Source organism: Pecten maximus, chromosome 4 (genome assembly GCF_902652985.1).
Source record: "Pecten maximus chromosome 4, xPecMax1.1, whole genome shotgun sequence".
Lineage (NCBI taxonomy): Eukaryota > Metazoa > Mollusca > Bivalvia > Pectinida > Pectinidae > Pecten > Pecten maximus.
The window spans coordinates 48006480-48025143 of record NC_047018.1 but is presented as its reverse complement, the minus strand read 5'-3'; the positions used below and the strand labels follow the sequence as shown (position 1 = coordinate 48025143).

General features: G+C 32.7%; 1 protein-coding gene across 1 annotated transcript in view; it reads left to right on the top strand.

The window, feature by feature from the left end:
* Positions 1-18664, top strand: part of LOC117326593 (scavenger receptor class F member 1-like) — a 33996-nt gene that overhangs the window by 8325 nt on the left and 7007 nt on the right. Inside the window, exons 8-9 of the mRNA XM_033883351.1 lie at positions 1210-1305; positions 2926-3021. Of these exons, the coding sequence (XP_033739242.1) occupies positions 1210-1305; positions 2926-3021 (192 nt within the window). The remainder of the gene's footprint in view (positions 1-1209; positions 1306-2925; positions 3022-18664) is intronic.

The following is an 18664-nucleotide window of genomic DNA, read 5'->3' as shown; positions in this document are numbered from 1 at the left end:
TTATTGACAGAATTCTAACTTTGGAATCAAACCATGAACACATCCCGGATTTCACTTTAAAAAGCCCTATTTTCAGTGACATTTCAGACGAGGAGGTAATAAAGTCTACTGATAAGATATCAAAAGAATCTAGGGAAAACACTACATCACCAAATGAACAAATGCGAGGGACCTATGACGGAGACATTGTTGTTCATGTTCATCTGGAGCTTAGCAACCTAACTGTGTGTACTCGGTGTTCAACTGAGGTGGTCTTTGAGAGACTTGTAGGGAATAGGGTGTCTATGTTTATGTGTTTATGCTTATGTGTCTATGAATGTATCAGAGTGTGTTGTATGTAAGATTGTGTGATGAGCGTGTTTATAAATAAATGTTAATATACATGCTTGTACAAATTGTAAATAAAACTTGTATATGTTGTAGTCTGTCTTCTCGTGCAAATATCAACAATCACGCTCAGTTTACGTTACACTGTACAAAAAGGATGACGTCACAGACTTTATTCAACCTTACTTATCCATCATCTATATTCGCTGATGATAAAATAAAACACTTTATTTGGTTTGTTGTGTTGGTAATCTTTCGAAGAGGATCCATGAAAAAGTTACCATTAACAAAAAGAATAATTGATATGTATTGTGAGCCTTTAACAAAAATAACTATTTATAGGGGATCTACATCAACAAACACACAATACTTATTTACAAACTTTAAAATATTGCTTGTTTGTTATTTTAGCATCTTAACATCTCAGCAAGGCCATATCTATTGTTTAGAGGAACAAGGACGTATCTCCAACATGGAGTGCTTAGAAGTAAATGGCCGTATCTCAAATTTATCCATTTTTAGATCTTAATAAATTACAACTACGAGTGAGATTTTCTTATAGAATTTGTACATTATATAAATTGAATTGGGCTAATTCTGTCAAAATACTGTGTGATTTCAAGGAATTATATTATTTCAATTGATATAAAGAACATATTCTATAAGAAAAGCTCAGTCAGAATTGTAATTTATCAAAATCTAAAAATTGATTAATTTGAGATACGTCCCTTTACTTCTAAGCACGCCATGTTGGAGATACGTCCTTGTTCCTCTAAACAATCGATATGAGGTTGTCCTATCGTTGAAATGATGTCGGTGATGTAGCGATAAATAATATCCGTCAAAATAACCAGAATTTTCGGAGAGTTCTTATGATTTCAGAATGCATTCCTGGCAAGTACGGAAACACATGTGATCAGGTCTGTCCTGAAAATTGTAAGGATATGTTGTGTGAGAAGTCCACGGGAAACTGTATTGGTGAGTTATATCTACTGTACCTGTAGTCAACAAGTGGCCGAGTGAGTCTAACGAATATATTCCTAAAAACATAATTTCGTAAAATTTAAAAATAAAATGTTACCAATGAATTAACGAAGATGACTTATGATATTGGGAAATCAACAGCATGCATTGAAAGATGTGTAGTCCATCAAATATCATATATCGAGAGAAATTATTAATATTACGATCCTTGATTGTGTTATGGGGAAAACATTAGAGAGATAACGTATTTAGTCACATATAAATATCAATCGAAATTGGACATTTTCACTATCGGAGTTTATGTTTTGAGAATATTACTTTCAATTACCTATTTCATTTATTCGTTGGATGTTTCCATATTGAACATAATTATGCAATAGCTGTAAAAATTCATTATCTAGTATCTGAGGCATTTACAAATAATTTAATTTTGTATGAAACGCGCATTTTCATTGGCTGAAATAATTTTGTTATACCTCCATAACAAACTTTTTGACGTTGCGAAATGTAACGTCATTTTTGATTGGCTGATGACGTTGCGTAATAATTTATCACAGAAAAGAGTTCGCCAAGGAAAGTGAAATATCTTGGTGTGTATAAGACGAAATTAAATACACTGGAGTGTACTCTCTTCATAAACCGCTTCGCGGTTTATTTAGAGTACACTCCAGTTTTTTCTGTTATGACTGTATAACAGAAAAAATAATTGATGTTAATCCTTAAATAAAACATGTTTTTGTATCCGAATGAGAGTTTTGTTTTGTTTTTTGTTTTAGCTTATTAGAAGATCAGGTTTTAATTCATCTCGAAGTGAAGAAATGGAATTTTGTTGTGTACAATTTTGTTGTTGTAATACTGAAACTTCCAACAAATACACAATACAAATTATCAAAACAATAGAACTAATTTGGTGGGTGTAAGCCTTTTTTGTGGTCGTAATAAACCAATTAGAATAATTAAGATGATAATACTGTGAAATTAAATGACGTTAAAGTATCATTTGCTATGTAGAGACATTATTGGAACCAGAGAACCAAATGATTTCCCATAGACGATAATGTTAACGTTTATCACTGTCCTGCTTAAATGGGCTTTTCAATACTGGTCCACTAGCCATAGTTTTGAAGAATTTCAGCTCGGAAACCTGTAAATAGAATGATTAAAAATTCTACCAATTTAAACTTTTTTTATATGGGGGCAACCATCTTATTGAATTCAGCACCAAAAATTCACCTAAATTTACAACAAAATACATCCTTGCTTAACTCCCCCTGATAAAAACAAGCTAAAATAACTTTTTTCTATATATTTTAATTGTACATCTACATGTATTGCCCCGCCCACACATAAAACTTCGGAATCTTCATAATATTCAATCAGTATGCCCCGATGCAATCACCTTCCTATTAAATCTTCTGCCCAAACGGGGAAAACTCAAAATCTATTTTTGATTTGGTTCTGTGGTCCCTATATTTCATAGACTATATTTCTGGAAAGCACGGTAATTTGTGTTCGATATGGTAATAATATCGAGGATAATCTACAATATGGTAGTCCATCTTTAGATACCATACAACAATAATTTCCTTTTCCTTTTATTTCCATTTTTTATAGATTGTGTTCCCCAAAACCACGGCATCATATGTGAACTTAATTGTTCTACAAATTGCCTGGATAGTCTATGTGAGAAAGATAACGGGAGCTGTCATGGTGAGCAACAACTTTATACTTTAAATGATAGTATTGCATATTTAAACAGTGATACCAATGCAGGCCTTGCATGTCTTCGTATTTAACCAATTACGACAATTAAGATGATAATACTGTGACATTCAAATGACGACAAATCGATTATACACAATACATCTTGTCATACAAACAAAGCAAAATCAGGTAAAGTAGCATTCGTTATAGAGAGACACTAATATTTTACAGACTGTATTCCTGGAAAGCACGGTTTTAACTGTGATCAGAACTGTTCAGGAAATTGTAAGGACATGATGTGTGAACGGGACACAGGATCCTGTACAGGTAAGTTACTGTTTAATATAGATATTATATACCAATACAATATAACGGCTCTGGCTGAATGATATTGCTGATATATCATAAGATCGAAGTAAGTTCTTGCAAATTAAACAGACATAAAAAAGGATAACATGTAAATCTATGACAACTATTGGTACAAGGTATGGCTAATATAGTGATCCTCTTTGGAAATAGCTATATTTCGTATTGATGATTGATGTATTAGATGATCAACAATGCGCCTGTTTGTGTCAAAATCATGTTTTGATATTTCGGAGCATAGCATTTGTTCATTGTATTAATTAATTTGTCTTCGATATACTGTATACCTGGTAATTTTCGCCCCAGATTATTTTCGCCCTTGAGCAACACAAAACATATTCGCCCCGTTTTAAATTCGCCCTAAATGATTTTCAAGAAATATCCTTTTCCTCGTTTGTAAAATCGAAAAATTCTGTCCGGAATTCTCAATACAGTTACAATCGGACCACTCGGGACTTATCGAGTTCCCATATTGTCTTACCGGCATGAGATGTGAAATGTAATACAGGTGTGAAACAAAGGACTTTTAAATTCCTGTGCTTAGATTTTCTTTTAGTCACTGCTGATTCAAGTAGTATCGGGTATGCATGGGCGAATTTAAGCAAACATGATCAATTGTAAGTTCGCCGCACCGTGACTAATGACTAACCAGTGTTTTCTCTTGTCCACACCTACATGTACATGAATGGAAGCCGCAATTAAGCGAAGATGAACTCATAAAATTAGTCTTTTTCGTGGCAGTAATTTGCTACCACTCTGTATTTTATTTCTGTCATGACCGGACTACATAATTTAAAAACAAAATGACTGAATTTTTAAAATAACTCAGTATTTATTGTTTTTTAATTGAAAATGCTAAGCCTATAGTACGTGATTTTACAGTTGAAAAGTAAGAGGGTATGTTTGTAATCTGACTACACTTTGCCCTTGTACTATGGTTTATAAATCCTTCAATTCAGCTTGAAATTTTCGCCTTCATCTTAAATTCGCCCTATCGTCTAAGATCAATAATTCTTTTCTGTGATTTTCCTTTTTAAAGATTGCGTTCCTGAGAAGTACGGCATTAGATGTGATCATAATTGCTCTACAAATTGTCTGGAAAGTCTCTGTGAGAAAGACAACGGGATCTGTTATGGTGAGAAACAACTCTATATTTTGAATAACATAGTTACACATGCAGGCCACGCAGGCAATCATCAGTATTTTTATATAAGCCGAAAAATGTATATTGTGTGCAATATTGGAAAATCTAAGGCGCCTCAGACTGTCCAATATTTTACATATAAGGCAGTGTTTGACCTATTTATTAAAACCCCACACTCTTTGTGACCATGTTGATAAAAAAGCAAAGTCTTGGATATATCTACATATGTATGTTTGATGTGAAAATTGATTTGTGAATCACACGTTCTGTAAAAGGTACAATTATAGTACATCTGAAATTTGACACATGGTATAAACACCTATATAACGGAGTTACTTGGTGGATATTGATATATAAATTCTGTGTAACAAGTTGATATATGTTTATTTTCATCTTGATTCTTTAATTAGATGTCAGTCCATTGCTGATATTGCTGTTTGTCCTTGTCTATCATAATTATGTGCTCATTCAAAATCTTACCTTTAGCTGTCCAATAAGTTCACCTACATATAACTAATTGGACAGCTACAGGTAACATCTTGGACAGCTACATGTAGCTTACTGGACAGTTTCAGGTAACTTATTTGACAACTACAGGTAACTTGCTGGATATCTACAGGTAACTCATTAAATAGCAACAGGTAACTTACTGGACAGCTATAGGTAACTTACTGGACAGCTACATGAAACTTATTGGACAGCTACAGGTAACGTATTGGACGGGTACAGGTAATTTATTGGACAGCTACAGGTAACTTACTGGACAGTAACAGGTAACGTATTGGACGGGTACAGGTAATTTATTGGACAGCTACAGGTAACTTACTGGACAGTAACAGATAACTTATTGGACGGGTACAGGTAATTTATTGGACGGATACAGGTAACTTGTTGGAAAGCTACATGTAACTTATCGGACAGCTGTAGATAACTTACTGGACAGCTACAGGTAAGTTATTGGACGGGTACAGGTAACTTATTGGGCAGCTACAGTTAGCTACAGGACAGCTGTAGATAGCTTACTGGACAGCTACAGATAAGTTATTGGACGGGTATAGGTGTTGTCTATGATATTAGCTGAATATAGTATGCATTTAACAGTGGATGACATCACAGTTGTGTTCTTACTTTATGGCATTAGTTGTTTTGAGGAACATGTATTGTAATTGTAATTGTATTGGAAAGCTTATATTTAATGACGTAGAAACAAATTGAAGGTTATTGTACGTCTTAAAAAAACCTCATACAACTATTTATTTCAGAGAAATAGAAACACTCTTTATTCCAAACACGTCACAATTAATCTTTTATTTAAGACGTCATATCCTGTTTTGCCAAAAATATTTTGATGCCATGTATTGACTACATGATACCTACCAATGGTTATTTCAACATGCTAAAACAGAGAATACGTCATGCAAAATACGACAGTAGAATATCCGGGATGTAATCAATTACAAGAGGAGAATAATACTTTAATCAACATTAAGCACCTCGCAATATTTCTTTCCTGAAATGTGATAACGACATGAATAGAAATAAAACAATAATGTTTGATATGTTGCATGTTTTAGAATGTGTCCAAGGAAAATACAGCGACACCTGCGAACAAAACTGTTCTGGAAATTGTAAAGACATGTTATGCGTAAAGGATACTGGATACTGTTCTGGTAAGTTGTATTTATTACATTTTTACCAGTGAAATATCAAAAATTATTCATTCTATAAAAGTGATATTTTTCACTAGTGAAGAATATCATATTTTTCACTAGTGAAAAATATCACTTTTGCTGATTTGACCAATCAAATTAATGATTAGAAAATACCACAATAATTGACCAATCAGAAAGCCCGACATATATGTCAGCACCTGGACAGGGGGAACTACTTTTTTTTGTATGCAAACTTTCGCTGTAGGCCTAGTTAGCATACGGGGTAGGTTTTTCGTTGATAAAAAATGTAATAAACAGAATATCTAACAGAGTCTTCAGTAATACCAAATACATTTCACTCGTGGGGCTAATATTTTGATATTTTTCACGAGTGCGCAGCACGAGTGAAAAATATCAAAATATTAGCCCCACTCGTGAAATATATTTGGTATTACTGAAGACACTGTTAGATATCCTCTATGTATTAAATGACTTATGTTATGTGATAAGTTATATGCCAGTTATGTTATCATTGATAAGGCTTAAAAAATAATTGGGCGATGATGGAAAATATAGCGGCAATAACAATGTATATCTAATTGAAGTCAGTATCCATTGGTATTGAAAATTATATCTGTATGATAGTTCTTATTCATTTTCGGGTATGAATGTAACACGAGTATTTAATTAATATGAGATACACAATGAATGTCTTCTATGCTAACATGAAACTGTATAAAACCTCCTGAAAATCAAGACTCTTTATTTAGTAAATTCCACTATCGTGCAAAATTTACCTTACATGTTTTTTACGCAATACGCTGTTTGGTTCCAATTTCCAAAAAACAGAAAACAATCATTTGTTTTTAACTTGGAAAATCTTAATATTCTCTACATTGATTTATAACTTAATATTTATATATTAGATAGTGTATACAGCGAGGATATAGATAGTCTATACTTTATATGAATAATTTAGTATTCGTTTCATTAATACTTTAACAGTTTTTCGATTTTTTGCATCCTAAATCTTTAAGAAGCTAACAAATGTTTATAATGAAGTCCTGAAAAAAAAATCCAAATTTTCACGTTATGTCCTTTATTGAAGCAATATCACAAAAAAAGTACTTATCTTCGCATTTTCCTCATTATGATACGCTATCAATTACGTCACACATTTAATTGCTAGGCTGTACTGGACGATTTTACGGTACACAATGTTCGATGACATGCGATAGCAGTTGTGCTGAATGTGACCAGCTGAGCGGAGAATGCACGGGTAAGTTTATGTATAGCATTGTTGGCGAAAATAATATAAGTAAGAAATATATATATGTAAACAATAGTACAAAATCAATCCTTATATGTCTTCAATTTGTATTCTACATGGCCCTCTTCAGCCTACCTTGTATTAATAGTTGAATTGGTCGGTGACAAAATGGTGGTAAAACAAGTTAATGTATATATTGATGATATTATAAAATGAACCAATTTTTGATTGAGTTTTCATTGGATATTTTATATCTTAGCACAAAGCAAACAATGATACCTGGAGAGGGAAAATGATATTTTGTACATGAATGTTTTTACATGTAACTTCTTTTTAGAACAGGACAGGTAAGATATCCCGGCTTGGTTTACAGCTGCTTTTTCACATCGAATTCAACACACTACATTAGCGAAATGACATATACATGGTCAAACAAAACAGTCCAATGTACAGACAAATAAAAACATAAACAAATCTCTAAAGACGAATTATATTCATCGGTTATAAAAAAAGTTATCACACACACATTCAAACAAAACAGATCAAGAACACAAATCAAACTAAATATATATACGATGACAATGAGGTTGTGTTTCATTGTATTGTTTCATCACGTGTAATCACCTGTCATTTATCCGTGTACACCTGTGTTTGTCCTGTCTTGTGTACCTGTTTGTCCTGTGGTAGTTAATGTGACGTTGTACATTACATGTCTGGCGTGTATGGATGATTTACTAGAGTGAGTTTGATGAATACCATGATCAGTAATATATAATGCATATTATATATCGGGTATCCTGCTTTTAAAATTGTATATAAAATCATGCAGTCGTCTTATGCGCTCAATATGGCAACGAAGGTATTTATAATAATAAATTGACATATTTTTTTTAACCATGAACGAATTCCATAGATTTTTTTTCTGTAATTAACGAAAGACAAATATTTTACCTGGAGCAATTTTATCGATTGTTATAATTAAACATTGTATATCTTAAACGTCATTAGTAATGCATTTGTTTATAAGATTTGTGATATATGATGTTATATACCTCGCCTATATACTGTGTATTTGCCAGAGTAGTCTTTTTAGTTCAGGTATGCAGTACTGATTACTATTCATTGATTTCACAAATACTTTATCTATCTACATGTTGTATCATCACAAAATACTAAATAAAAGTTGTTTTTATTGAGCCTGTGTTCTACCGGGCTTTCCGCAGTTCGTACTTCGTAAGAAGACTACATCAATCGTGGGATCTTTCACAAGGTTTGTGTTAAGAATATTTATAGATTCCAATTGAAAAGAAATATTTTAGATTACTTTGCAATACGATGACATTTTTGTTATCATTTAATTTATATCAATTTTTTGTCAATGATGGTATTAAAGTCGATACAATTGGTGATTTCAATTTGTTTACCTGAGGTATATTAAGTGACCAACCCTCTGAAACGCTTAATAATCAATTATCATTGTTATACGATTACCATTTTCAGTTATTTGATTTTCATAAATTATTAGATTTTCATGAATTATGTGATTTTCATGAATTATTTGATTTATATGCATTATTTGATTTTCATGAATTTCATGAATTATTTGATTTGTACGAATCATTTGATTTACATTAATTATTTGATTTTCTTAAATTATTTCATTTTCGATATTTTTTTTTATTTAATTAGTTGCTTGCTTTTTAATTATTATTTATTTATTTTTCTGGGATACATTCACCTCACGATTGTTTTTATATTGTAGAATACGTTAATACCGGGAATGCCTGTATCTGAACATTTATCATGAATGAGGAGTACTGATGTCATCACGGTAAAATATGTACTTCTTCAGTAAAGAGTAATGTAGTAGCGATGTGGGTGTTTTATTTATCAACAGTCGTAAATCTTTATAGATTGATCAATATTTTACAGAAGTTCCTCCAGATTATAAACTTCGTTTTCGTGCGCGACATTAATTTCCAACCAATAACAGTTTTCAGATATAGCACATGATTTCTGAATTATGAATTTTTACGTGTTAACTGAACTTTTCAACACACACATTGTGCTGTATGCACTATTCATAATTTCAACAATGCTGTTATTTTTAAGATCTGTGTGTGTAAAAGTGTGTAACAGATAAACACAAATAACAGTCGGTACATTGTTCTTACCGTATACATTATGTCGTCGTCTGTTTTAGTCGACCCAAGATATTGGAAGTTTTAGGTGAATGATTGGCATGGAGGATACAGGATTGTAACTATCATATGTGCACCAGTAACCTGCCAATTGGTATGTAAAAGTTAATACAATGCATTACTATGGGAATATTGAACAATTCTTCCAATATCAGACAGCTTTAATGGAATTATATGATTCAATCTATTACGTGTCACATTTCATGATATACACATGTATTTGGCATTCTTTCGAATCAGTTATTGTGAATTATGCAATATTTTGGTATATATAGGGTATTTCACCTCCAGATGAAAATTTTGAAATTTGTTCCGACCTTGTTTGAAGTTACCTCCTATTTTCTTCTTGGGGTCCCAAGGGGTTTAACCAGTACGTTAGGAAGTATATTTCCCCGTACAGAAATCGAAGTGTGTTTTTGACGTTAATGATCGTATATCCAATATGTTTGCCATCATATGGATCTAATAACACGTTTTCTACTTACCGTTAGGCGTGGCTGATAACCATGATGGTTACATATGTTTGGGATTTGATTTGTAGAAAAAGAAATATTTACTAAGGATGATTTGTAACTATTATATTGATCCAGAGTCGTGATATTTATTTCAATGTTGACACAAAGGTGCATATCGTAGGGGCCAATTTATTTCACTAACGTTAAGTTAGGGACAAGGGAAGTAGATCGTACCGGCATACGTCTACAATTATATTGGAATTGCAACACGCATGCGCAGCAAGTTAGTTTACAGAAAAAAATTCCGACACAAGCTTAAGTGACAGCTATTTGTTTTTATATTGATTACAAGCCACCTCTCACATTTTCCTCCATTTCTTGTTTTTATTTTATAGAAAATTATTGTCATTTTGAATTGATACATTTGAATGATATTTTAGGTTATTTTATATCAACATTTCTATGCTTACTGAATGAGGCGCGATTAAGTTGTTCCCCATCTTTGTATAAATGGATTAACAATTTTGTTTTATTTTCAGTGAATTACCGGGTATGAAATAATATATGGTGATCAAAATAGCCGACTTAAAGAAAGGATCAAGAACAGTGAATTTCAACACAGATTACAAAAGAGGATTACTTCCGAGTTGAGAGGGTTACAAAATAAAACATATTCCTAAAAACATTTCGTAAAATTTAAATATGAAATATTGCCTATGAATTCACGATTATGACTGTTAATATTGCAATATCAACAACAGGCATTGGAAGATTTGTATTCCGTAAAATATCATACATCGAAATGAATTATTAAAATCACGTTATTCGCTTTTGTTATGAAAAATAACGAGAGAGAAAAAGGTTGTTGTACTAATGTTTGTAATTAATTTCTCTTAATTTTGTATTTTTCCAGTGTTCGACAAGACAATAGTCCCCTTTCACAATACCGGTTATATAGAAGTAATCAGAGTTATCGTTCTTGGTTTGAAATCAAAACGAGGCTATCAATTCCGGGTTTGATAGTCGATCAGCTGATGAAGATCCAGCTATAATTTGACTGTTCAACTTTAGTGACAGATGCTGTAATAATCTACGATCTTTGTGTGCTGATACTTGTTTAACGGTATGTACAAGGTCATTATACGTCTATTCATTGTATTTTTCTGTGATTCGACTCCACTTTCTAGAGTCTTTCGTGACGTTAGTCGACACAGGGGCTTGTGTTGTGGTATTGCTGTCTTCGTTATACGCAGAGACCTAATTGTATATATTTTACGCAACATTTTTATTCTTGAGCATTAATTTGTTACAGTGTGTCAGTGATTAAGTTATAAGCTTATTCGTGTAATATCACACAATATTGCTAATTTGAAATTGCATTACTTACTTACTTTAATCTAAAAATAGATAGTCTACGAGGTTTCCAATATCGTTTTCGCCATTATATTTGTCGCTAAAGCTTGCGATGCTTCAAACGAGTTATGCGCTTCAAATGAAGTTTTCATTGAATACATTAGTCAAAACGCTGGAGAAGTATGTATATTATCTAAAAATAGATAAACTGTCAGAGAATTCTAAATAAATTTGGACAGTCAGTGAGTCACTGGAAACACAAGCTTGAACTGATTAACCACTTATATAATTAGATTTCTATACAAAAATTATATAATATTGAATCATCATAAAGTTATCTAAAAATAATTAAAAAGTTATAATTAACCCTCATTTGTATTTTTGTCCATGATTTCATTACAGATCTCCATGGCTTCCAGGTCTTCAGCAAAGAAGTCTAAGGCTTGGGAAGGGCGTGGGGCAATGTGTTGTGTATTTGGTTGCTCTAATAGAACTTACACCAAGGAAAATGAACTTTCACAACATCATTTTTTTCGCATTCCTTCTCGTGTCCTTAAATCTCCAGCAATAAAGAATAGATGGTGTTCATTAATTAAAAGACAGGATGGTCGTGATGGATTTAATTTAAAACCAACTACTGTTATCTGTGATAAACATTTTACTGCTCAGGACATTCATATTTCTCTTGTTTCGAAGAAGTGGACCCTAAAAGAAACATCTGAGCCATCTATATTTGCATGGAAAGAGGAAAGATCCGAGAGAAAACCACCAAAGCAGCGGCTTTATTTTCCATTGCAAGAAAGTACATGTTTACCTGAAGATGAAACAGATAATAAGGTAAATATAGTTTAATGATTAAAGTATAAAGTTACCCTATAATATCATCAATTGATTACTACATGTTATGAATAAAACCAAATAGTATTGTGCATACATGCAAGTTTATGTAAGATTGTTTTTTTTACCTTTTACTCTATATGAAAAGACCTTCCAATGATAGAATCTACATGTATAACCAAGAAAAAAACTTAACTAGTTAAAATTACATTGATAGAGTATGTTAGTATGTAATGCCAATTACATGTTCTGTTGGTCATGTTCATCTGCATTTTTTTTTGCACTTATGATATATATAGTTTTAACTGTTTTTACAGGTCCTAAAACATGAATGTTCAGTCTCAATTGCCTGTCAGACAGAAGCAACTTATAACAGCTGGATTTCCCCAGTTCAGTTGCTGATCATCAATATCATGAGCAGTCCGAGTCCAATTTATTGAATGAAATTTTAAAATTAAATCAACAAATATGTTGTTTAAAAGAGCGCATCGCAGAGCTTGAAAATGAAATTGAAGGTAACAAGTTTTCATTTGAAAAAATAGAGGACGATAAGGATGCTGTTCAATTTTACACTGGTTTTCCTGATGCTAAAGTGTTTAACTCTTTTTATGCATATATCTTAAAGAAAACTGAAAAATTGAACTATTGGAGAGGCCGAAATGAAGTGGATGACTCTATTCCAGCTTATCAGGAAAACAAAAGAAAACCTGGGAAAAAGCGTGCATTAACTGGAAAAGAAGAACTATTTATTGTTTTAGTGCGTTTGAAAGTTGGTTTGTTTGTAAGGGATTTGTCCGACAGGTTTCACCTTTCTCAAGGACACTTGTCCAAATTATTTACAACCTGGATAAACTTTTTGCTGTATGAACTTCAGGAGTTATTCCCCTTTCCATCCCAGAATATGACCAGACAAAACATGCCACCAGAGTTCAAAGATTATGATACAACAAGATTGATTATAGACTTTACAGAAACCACTGCTGATCTGTTACATAATTGAGTGATATATATGTATTAAAGAAATAAAACATGATAAACTTTCTGTACTAGTCCTTTTATTACATTTCAAAATGTTTAAAGTACAATTGAACCTCTTTATCTTAGTATTTCAATCATGATAAGTCAGCATATTGGCTACATAACACATTTTCAAATGTAACCCATTCATCAGTTCGAGTTACATCGAGATAAAGATGTTTGACTCCTCAAGTAATCACCAAGTACTGCACAAAGAAATAGTTATGACACATGGATATTTGAGTATTCATTTTTACAAAACTGTATACTTGGTCAAGATATATATAATGGTGATTGGTCATATTAATTAGGTAACACAATGGATTTCTTATCAAAATTAATGAATTTGTACTCGGTATAGGTATCAAGCATGAGGTAATTATAAAATGTAATGCATATGGTAATTGATGGCAATGCATTAATTTTTTCAAGCAATTGAATAGTAATGTGTTATTGAAAATTTGTGGAATGGTAATTGAATTAATTACATTCAAAATGGATATATAGCCCAATTACATTTAATTACTTAATTGCATTGTATATTGTTTACTGATATTAAATAAAACAAATCAAATTCATAAATATCTAATATAAACTTCTCATATTCTCTTATCTTCTACTTTGAATGTTAAAAATCTTGAAAGGGTTTTTAGTTTATTTATAGAATTTACCTGTAACTTAAGTGTTAGTTATTGCACAATGGAAGGTGATGAGAAAAATTATAATGACTTACTCACTATATGCATATGAAAGTAACATATATATATATACCTGGCTAGATAATTAAAGCTAAAATTATACGGTCAAGTCTTTTACATGTACATACACATGTATGTGAGAACAATTAATTAATTCATATTGTTCCCTAGACAAAATAGTCTGTCCAGGAATTCTTTGTGTGACAGACCCAAAAATTCAATATTAAACTTATAATTAAGACTGTGTAATTATGGTCTCATCAGGAGTTTTGAAAATAATGAAGTAGCAAAAGACACAAGCACTGACTGCACTGGTACATTTAGTGCTTAATTATCTGAACTACACAAATATTTTAATTCACTCTCCATGTATCATATGTCAGATCTAAAATACAAATATTTTTTATGATTATGTTACTCTCACAAAGTAATGTGTAATTTAATTAATTACCATGTAACTGAACCCAAGCTTACTAAATACATATTGAGTCAGATTGTAAAATAACACTAAGACTAAATGTTTCGGATCTACAATGTACATATTTTGGTCTCTAGCCTATGCAAGGTTAATACCTTGTTGATACTACATTTTCATGTTGCAGTAAAATGAGTTGATACATATATATATATATCAGAAGTGATCAATGTATACGTAATGACAATAAGGCATGCAATATCAAACCACAGCTTTGCATACTGTGTTTAACGTGTTGTGTGAGAAGTTCAGGAACAAACACTTTTGTGTAGAAGTTAAGTATTTAAGGCATGATGTGAGAATTCCAGAGGTTGGAGTCAAACTTCACACGCTCTACAAATATTTCTTTTCCTAGCCAAACTACAAAGTCTGTCCATTCCAAGCTAGAAATAAACATCTGCCCTTGTACTTGATAAAAGTAATCATGAGTTCTTTTCAAATGAATTTTACCACAGTCATTTCTGAGATAAAACCCCTTGTGATCACAAGCTTCTTCAACTGTCATACCTGCTTTTGACACAGGACATTTAACCTCTAGTCCACCAAACTCCTGACAAACTGTATCAAATACTTTTCCATCTGGGCTAGCTCCAAGTCCAGGTATTTCACGATGAATTATAATACCACTCTTCTCTACTGTCACTGGGTTATTACTTTTCTCCATTTTATCAATATATGATTTAATTGCATTTTCTTCATTGTCACAGCCATATCGCACAGCAGGTAAATCTGATATATTACTATGCAAAAAGCACGCAGAACACTTTCTGGGTTTTTGGAACATTTAGCTGCTTTTCCAAAATTGGAAGATGTGAGAACAATATCGTAAACTACACCAAATATCTGACTTTGACTGTTTTCTTGTTTCAACTTCTATCGCAGAAATAATATTTTCATGCAAGCTAAGATATGACACATCTTTTTCCATATATATGTCCACGGCTCTTTCCATTTTGTCAGATTCACCATCACCAATAACATTATGCATTCCCTTTTTGAAGCTAATGTAATCCATTATTTTATTTCTGTCAGTGTTATTGTAAATTGGAACAAAGGTATTTTCTGTATATACATCCACAAATTCTGACACTGGAATACTTTCCTCAGTTTCAAGTTGACTCTGTGAATCTGGTTTTGAATGAAACAGAAAGAAACCTGAATGTGGAAAATCCTGCTCCAAATTTTCATAGAGTGTACAGAATGCATGCAAATCCTGAGTCCTGTCCTTGGGTGCACGTGGATCATAACTGGAGACAGTTAACATCTGATCATTAATGTTATCATTCCCATGCCTGTGTTTGTGGATGGTCATGTCTTTCAGGGCACTGGCTTGTACATTAAGTTTGTTTGGTACTACCCACTGGCTAAGTTTTGAGGTACAGGTAAGGGGCTCTGACTCCTCATAAAAACCTTTCCTACAGAAGTCCTCAACATAGAAAAGAACACCACCAGCATGATTACATTTCCCTTCTGCATTGAAACCACTCCTTTTGAAACAAAAATAAACAAAAATTAGAGCTCAGTTCATGATTATAATTTGATAAAAGACAACTGTAGCATCCCATATACTAACTTACCTACATGTATAAGGCTATATATTACTACCATAGTACTGTACATAAAACAAATCACTTTAAGATAGATACATGTATAAATTTTGTAAATCAAATAAAATGAAACAATACAGTATTTCTAAAAAAAATATATTACAACTAATTGGAATAGTTGCACATATACCATACTCATGCCCCCTAGCTGATAGCTATTTAATATAACATGTACATGTATAACGTTAAGCTTATTACATAAGAGGGCATCTATTATACAATGTAGTAGTGTACACATGTACTTACCCTGCTGGACAAGCACAAGCGGCATACTTCACATCTCCATTGGCCAAGAACACAGTGATGACGTTGTATCGGACTTTTCTCATTGATGCAACGACCTTCGCCCTGATGAAAACCATACCATCATTTCGGTGTGCAATCTTGACGTCATTTACATGTCCCTCTTTGAAGAAGCCATACGCCCTCTCCTTCTTGTACACCGTTCCTTTCATGATGGAATTGCCGAACTTCTTCGTCTGAACGACCAGATACTCATAAATCTGATGAAAATTTGTGTTTGGTAATGTCCTTAAGTCATTCTTCCACTCAACGTCGCCGGCAAATAACATAAGATCTGAGAAAGTGTTGCCTATCACATCGCTACTGACAGAGTTAAAAGTCGTGCCGGTAGGATTTTCCGCCGCTTTCAGTGACTTGGAAGAGAAAATAGCAAATGATCTTGATACTAAAGTTGCCTTATTACCGTCTATGCTTGCTCTTTCATTCTTCAGCCAAGACCGCAGTTGTTTGACAGTTAATGTCTTGAAATCAGATAGGGAGTTTGGAGAGATAGTACCTTTGACGGTGGACGACGCCATCTTTGTTTACCAAACCCGGAATGTATAGCCTCGTTTTGGTTTCGTTTTTTTTTTCGCGGGGAAAAATACGGTATTGTGAAACTCGACTATTTAACTGTTGTGACAGATTATTAATATTGTATATTGTTTTAACAAATACATATGAAGATTCCACCTTGGTCTCTATTAGTCTCTGGATGTATTGTGTCACATGTAAATGTCAATCGAAAATTGTGTTGGGAATATGACATTGAATGATCTATTGCTCAATTGTGTGAGTGTAAACCCTATTTGTTGTCGTTATAAACCAGTTATGGTAATTAAGATGATAATACCGTGATATCAAAATGACGACAAAACAATAGTATTTGTTAGATAATAACTTGCTATGGATGGACATTATATTTTCCATATGTTAAAATTTTGTCAATGCCGCCACGACAACCAATCTAATTTCACATTTACATAACCTGATTGTTTTAGCCATTAATTATCACGCATTTCACTCTTTATGTTAGGAAATAATGATGTTGTTAATTATACAGAGAAACATGTAACTCAGCTAAATATTAAATCAGATGACAAATATATTACTCGTTAAACCTTAAGCTGATAACGTTTATATAGATTTATTAACAAAATCGATGCTTTATTTTTTGTCAGTGTTTGTAATTTGTTGTTCTCAGTCGGACGTTTCCATTATCATATTTGAATTGATATTTAATCACATACGTTTTGCTATCATTTTTTATTTTCATACTTTGTGTTGTAAATTTTTGGTACATTTTATATTACTTTAAATAGAACGGCACTATATAATTTACTTGCATACTTTAATCAAAATTAAACGACAGGCGCTGACCGATTATCATCAAGTTTTCCCTGAGCAATACAGCATTACCGGTTTTTAGCCAAGTATCATTGCCTAATAAATGATTACACAAATATAAAACGGTTACCCTCTTTAAAAGGTAAATCGCTACGAATGATCATGTTCTACTTGTTACATCCCTACTTTCACTGGAATAAGAACTACTTTTTTCCGATACTTTTATATTCCCATGTTGACAATCGTGCTTATACTTTTTACATACATTTACAATGTATTTATCTAAATGGAGTTTGTATTAATCTACATTAATTTTACTTATTGTAAATTGCTGAAAGCCATATGGGGGGGGGGGGGGGGGGGGGGGGGGGTTGTTGTTTAATGCTTAAAATTTGTTTCTGAAAAAAAAACCATGGTATTAACAGAGGTTTTTAACATCGAAGAAAGTAGAAGCAGGAGACCCATTAGGCTGTCCTGGGTCCATTTCAATTTTCAGTATATTTAAATTATATAACTCGGTGTACTAATATTTCTCTTTGTGAAATAATTGATAATAAGCGAATTGAAATCGAATTGAAACGAACTAACAAACGATGTAAGTAATAAAGGTACATTGGCAAACAAAATGGGATATCAATTTCAATGCTCTGAAAACAGACTGTCGGCATGGTAGCCTGTTTGTGACCGGCATTGTATAGACTGTCGGTATTGTAACACGGTTGTGTCAGATAGTGTATATGCTGTCGGCAATGTAGCATGTTTGTGACAGGCAGTGTATAGACTGTCGGCAATGTAACACGGTTGTGTCAGATAGTGTATAGGCTGTCGGCATTGTAGCATGTTTGTGACAGGCAGTGTATAGGCTGTCGGCAATGTAGCATGTTTGTGACAGATAATGTATAGGCTGTCGGCAATGTAGCATGTTTGTGACAGATAGTGTATATG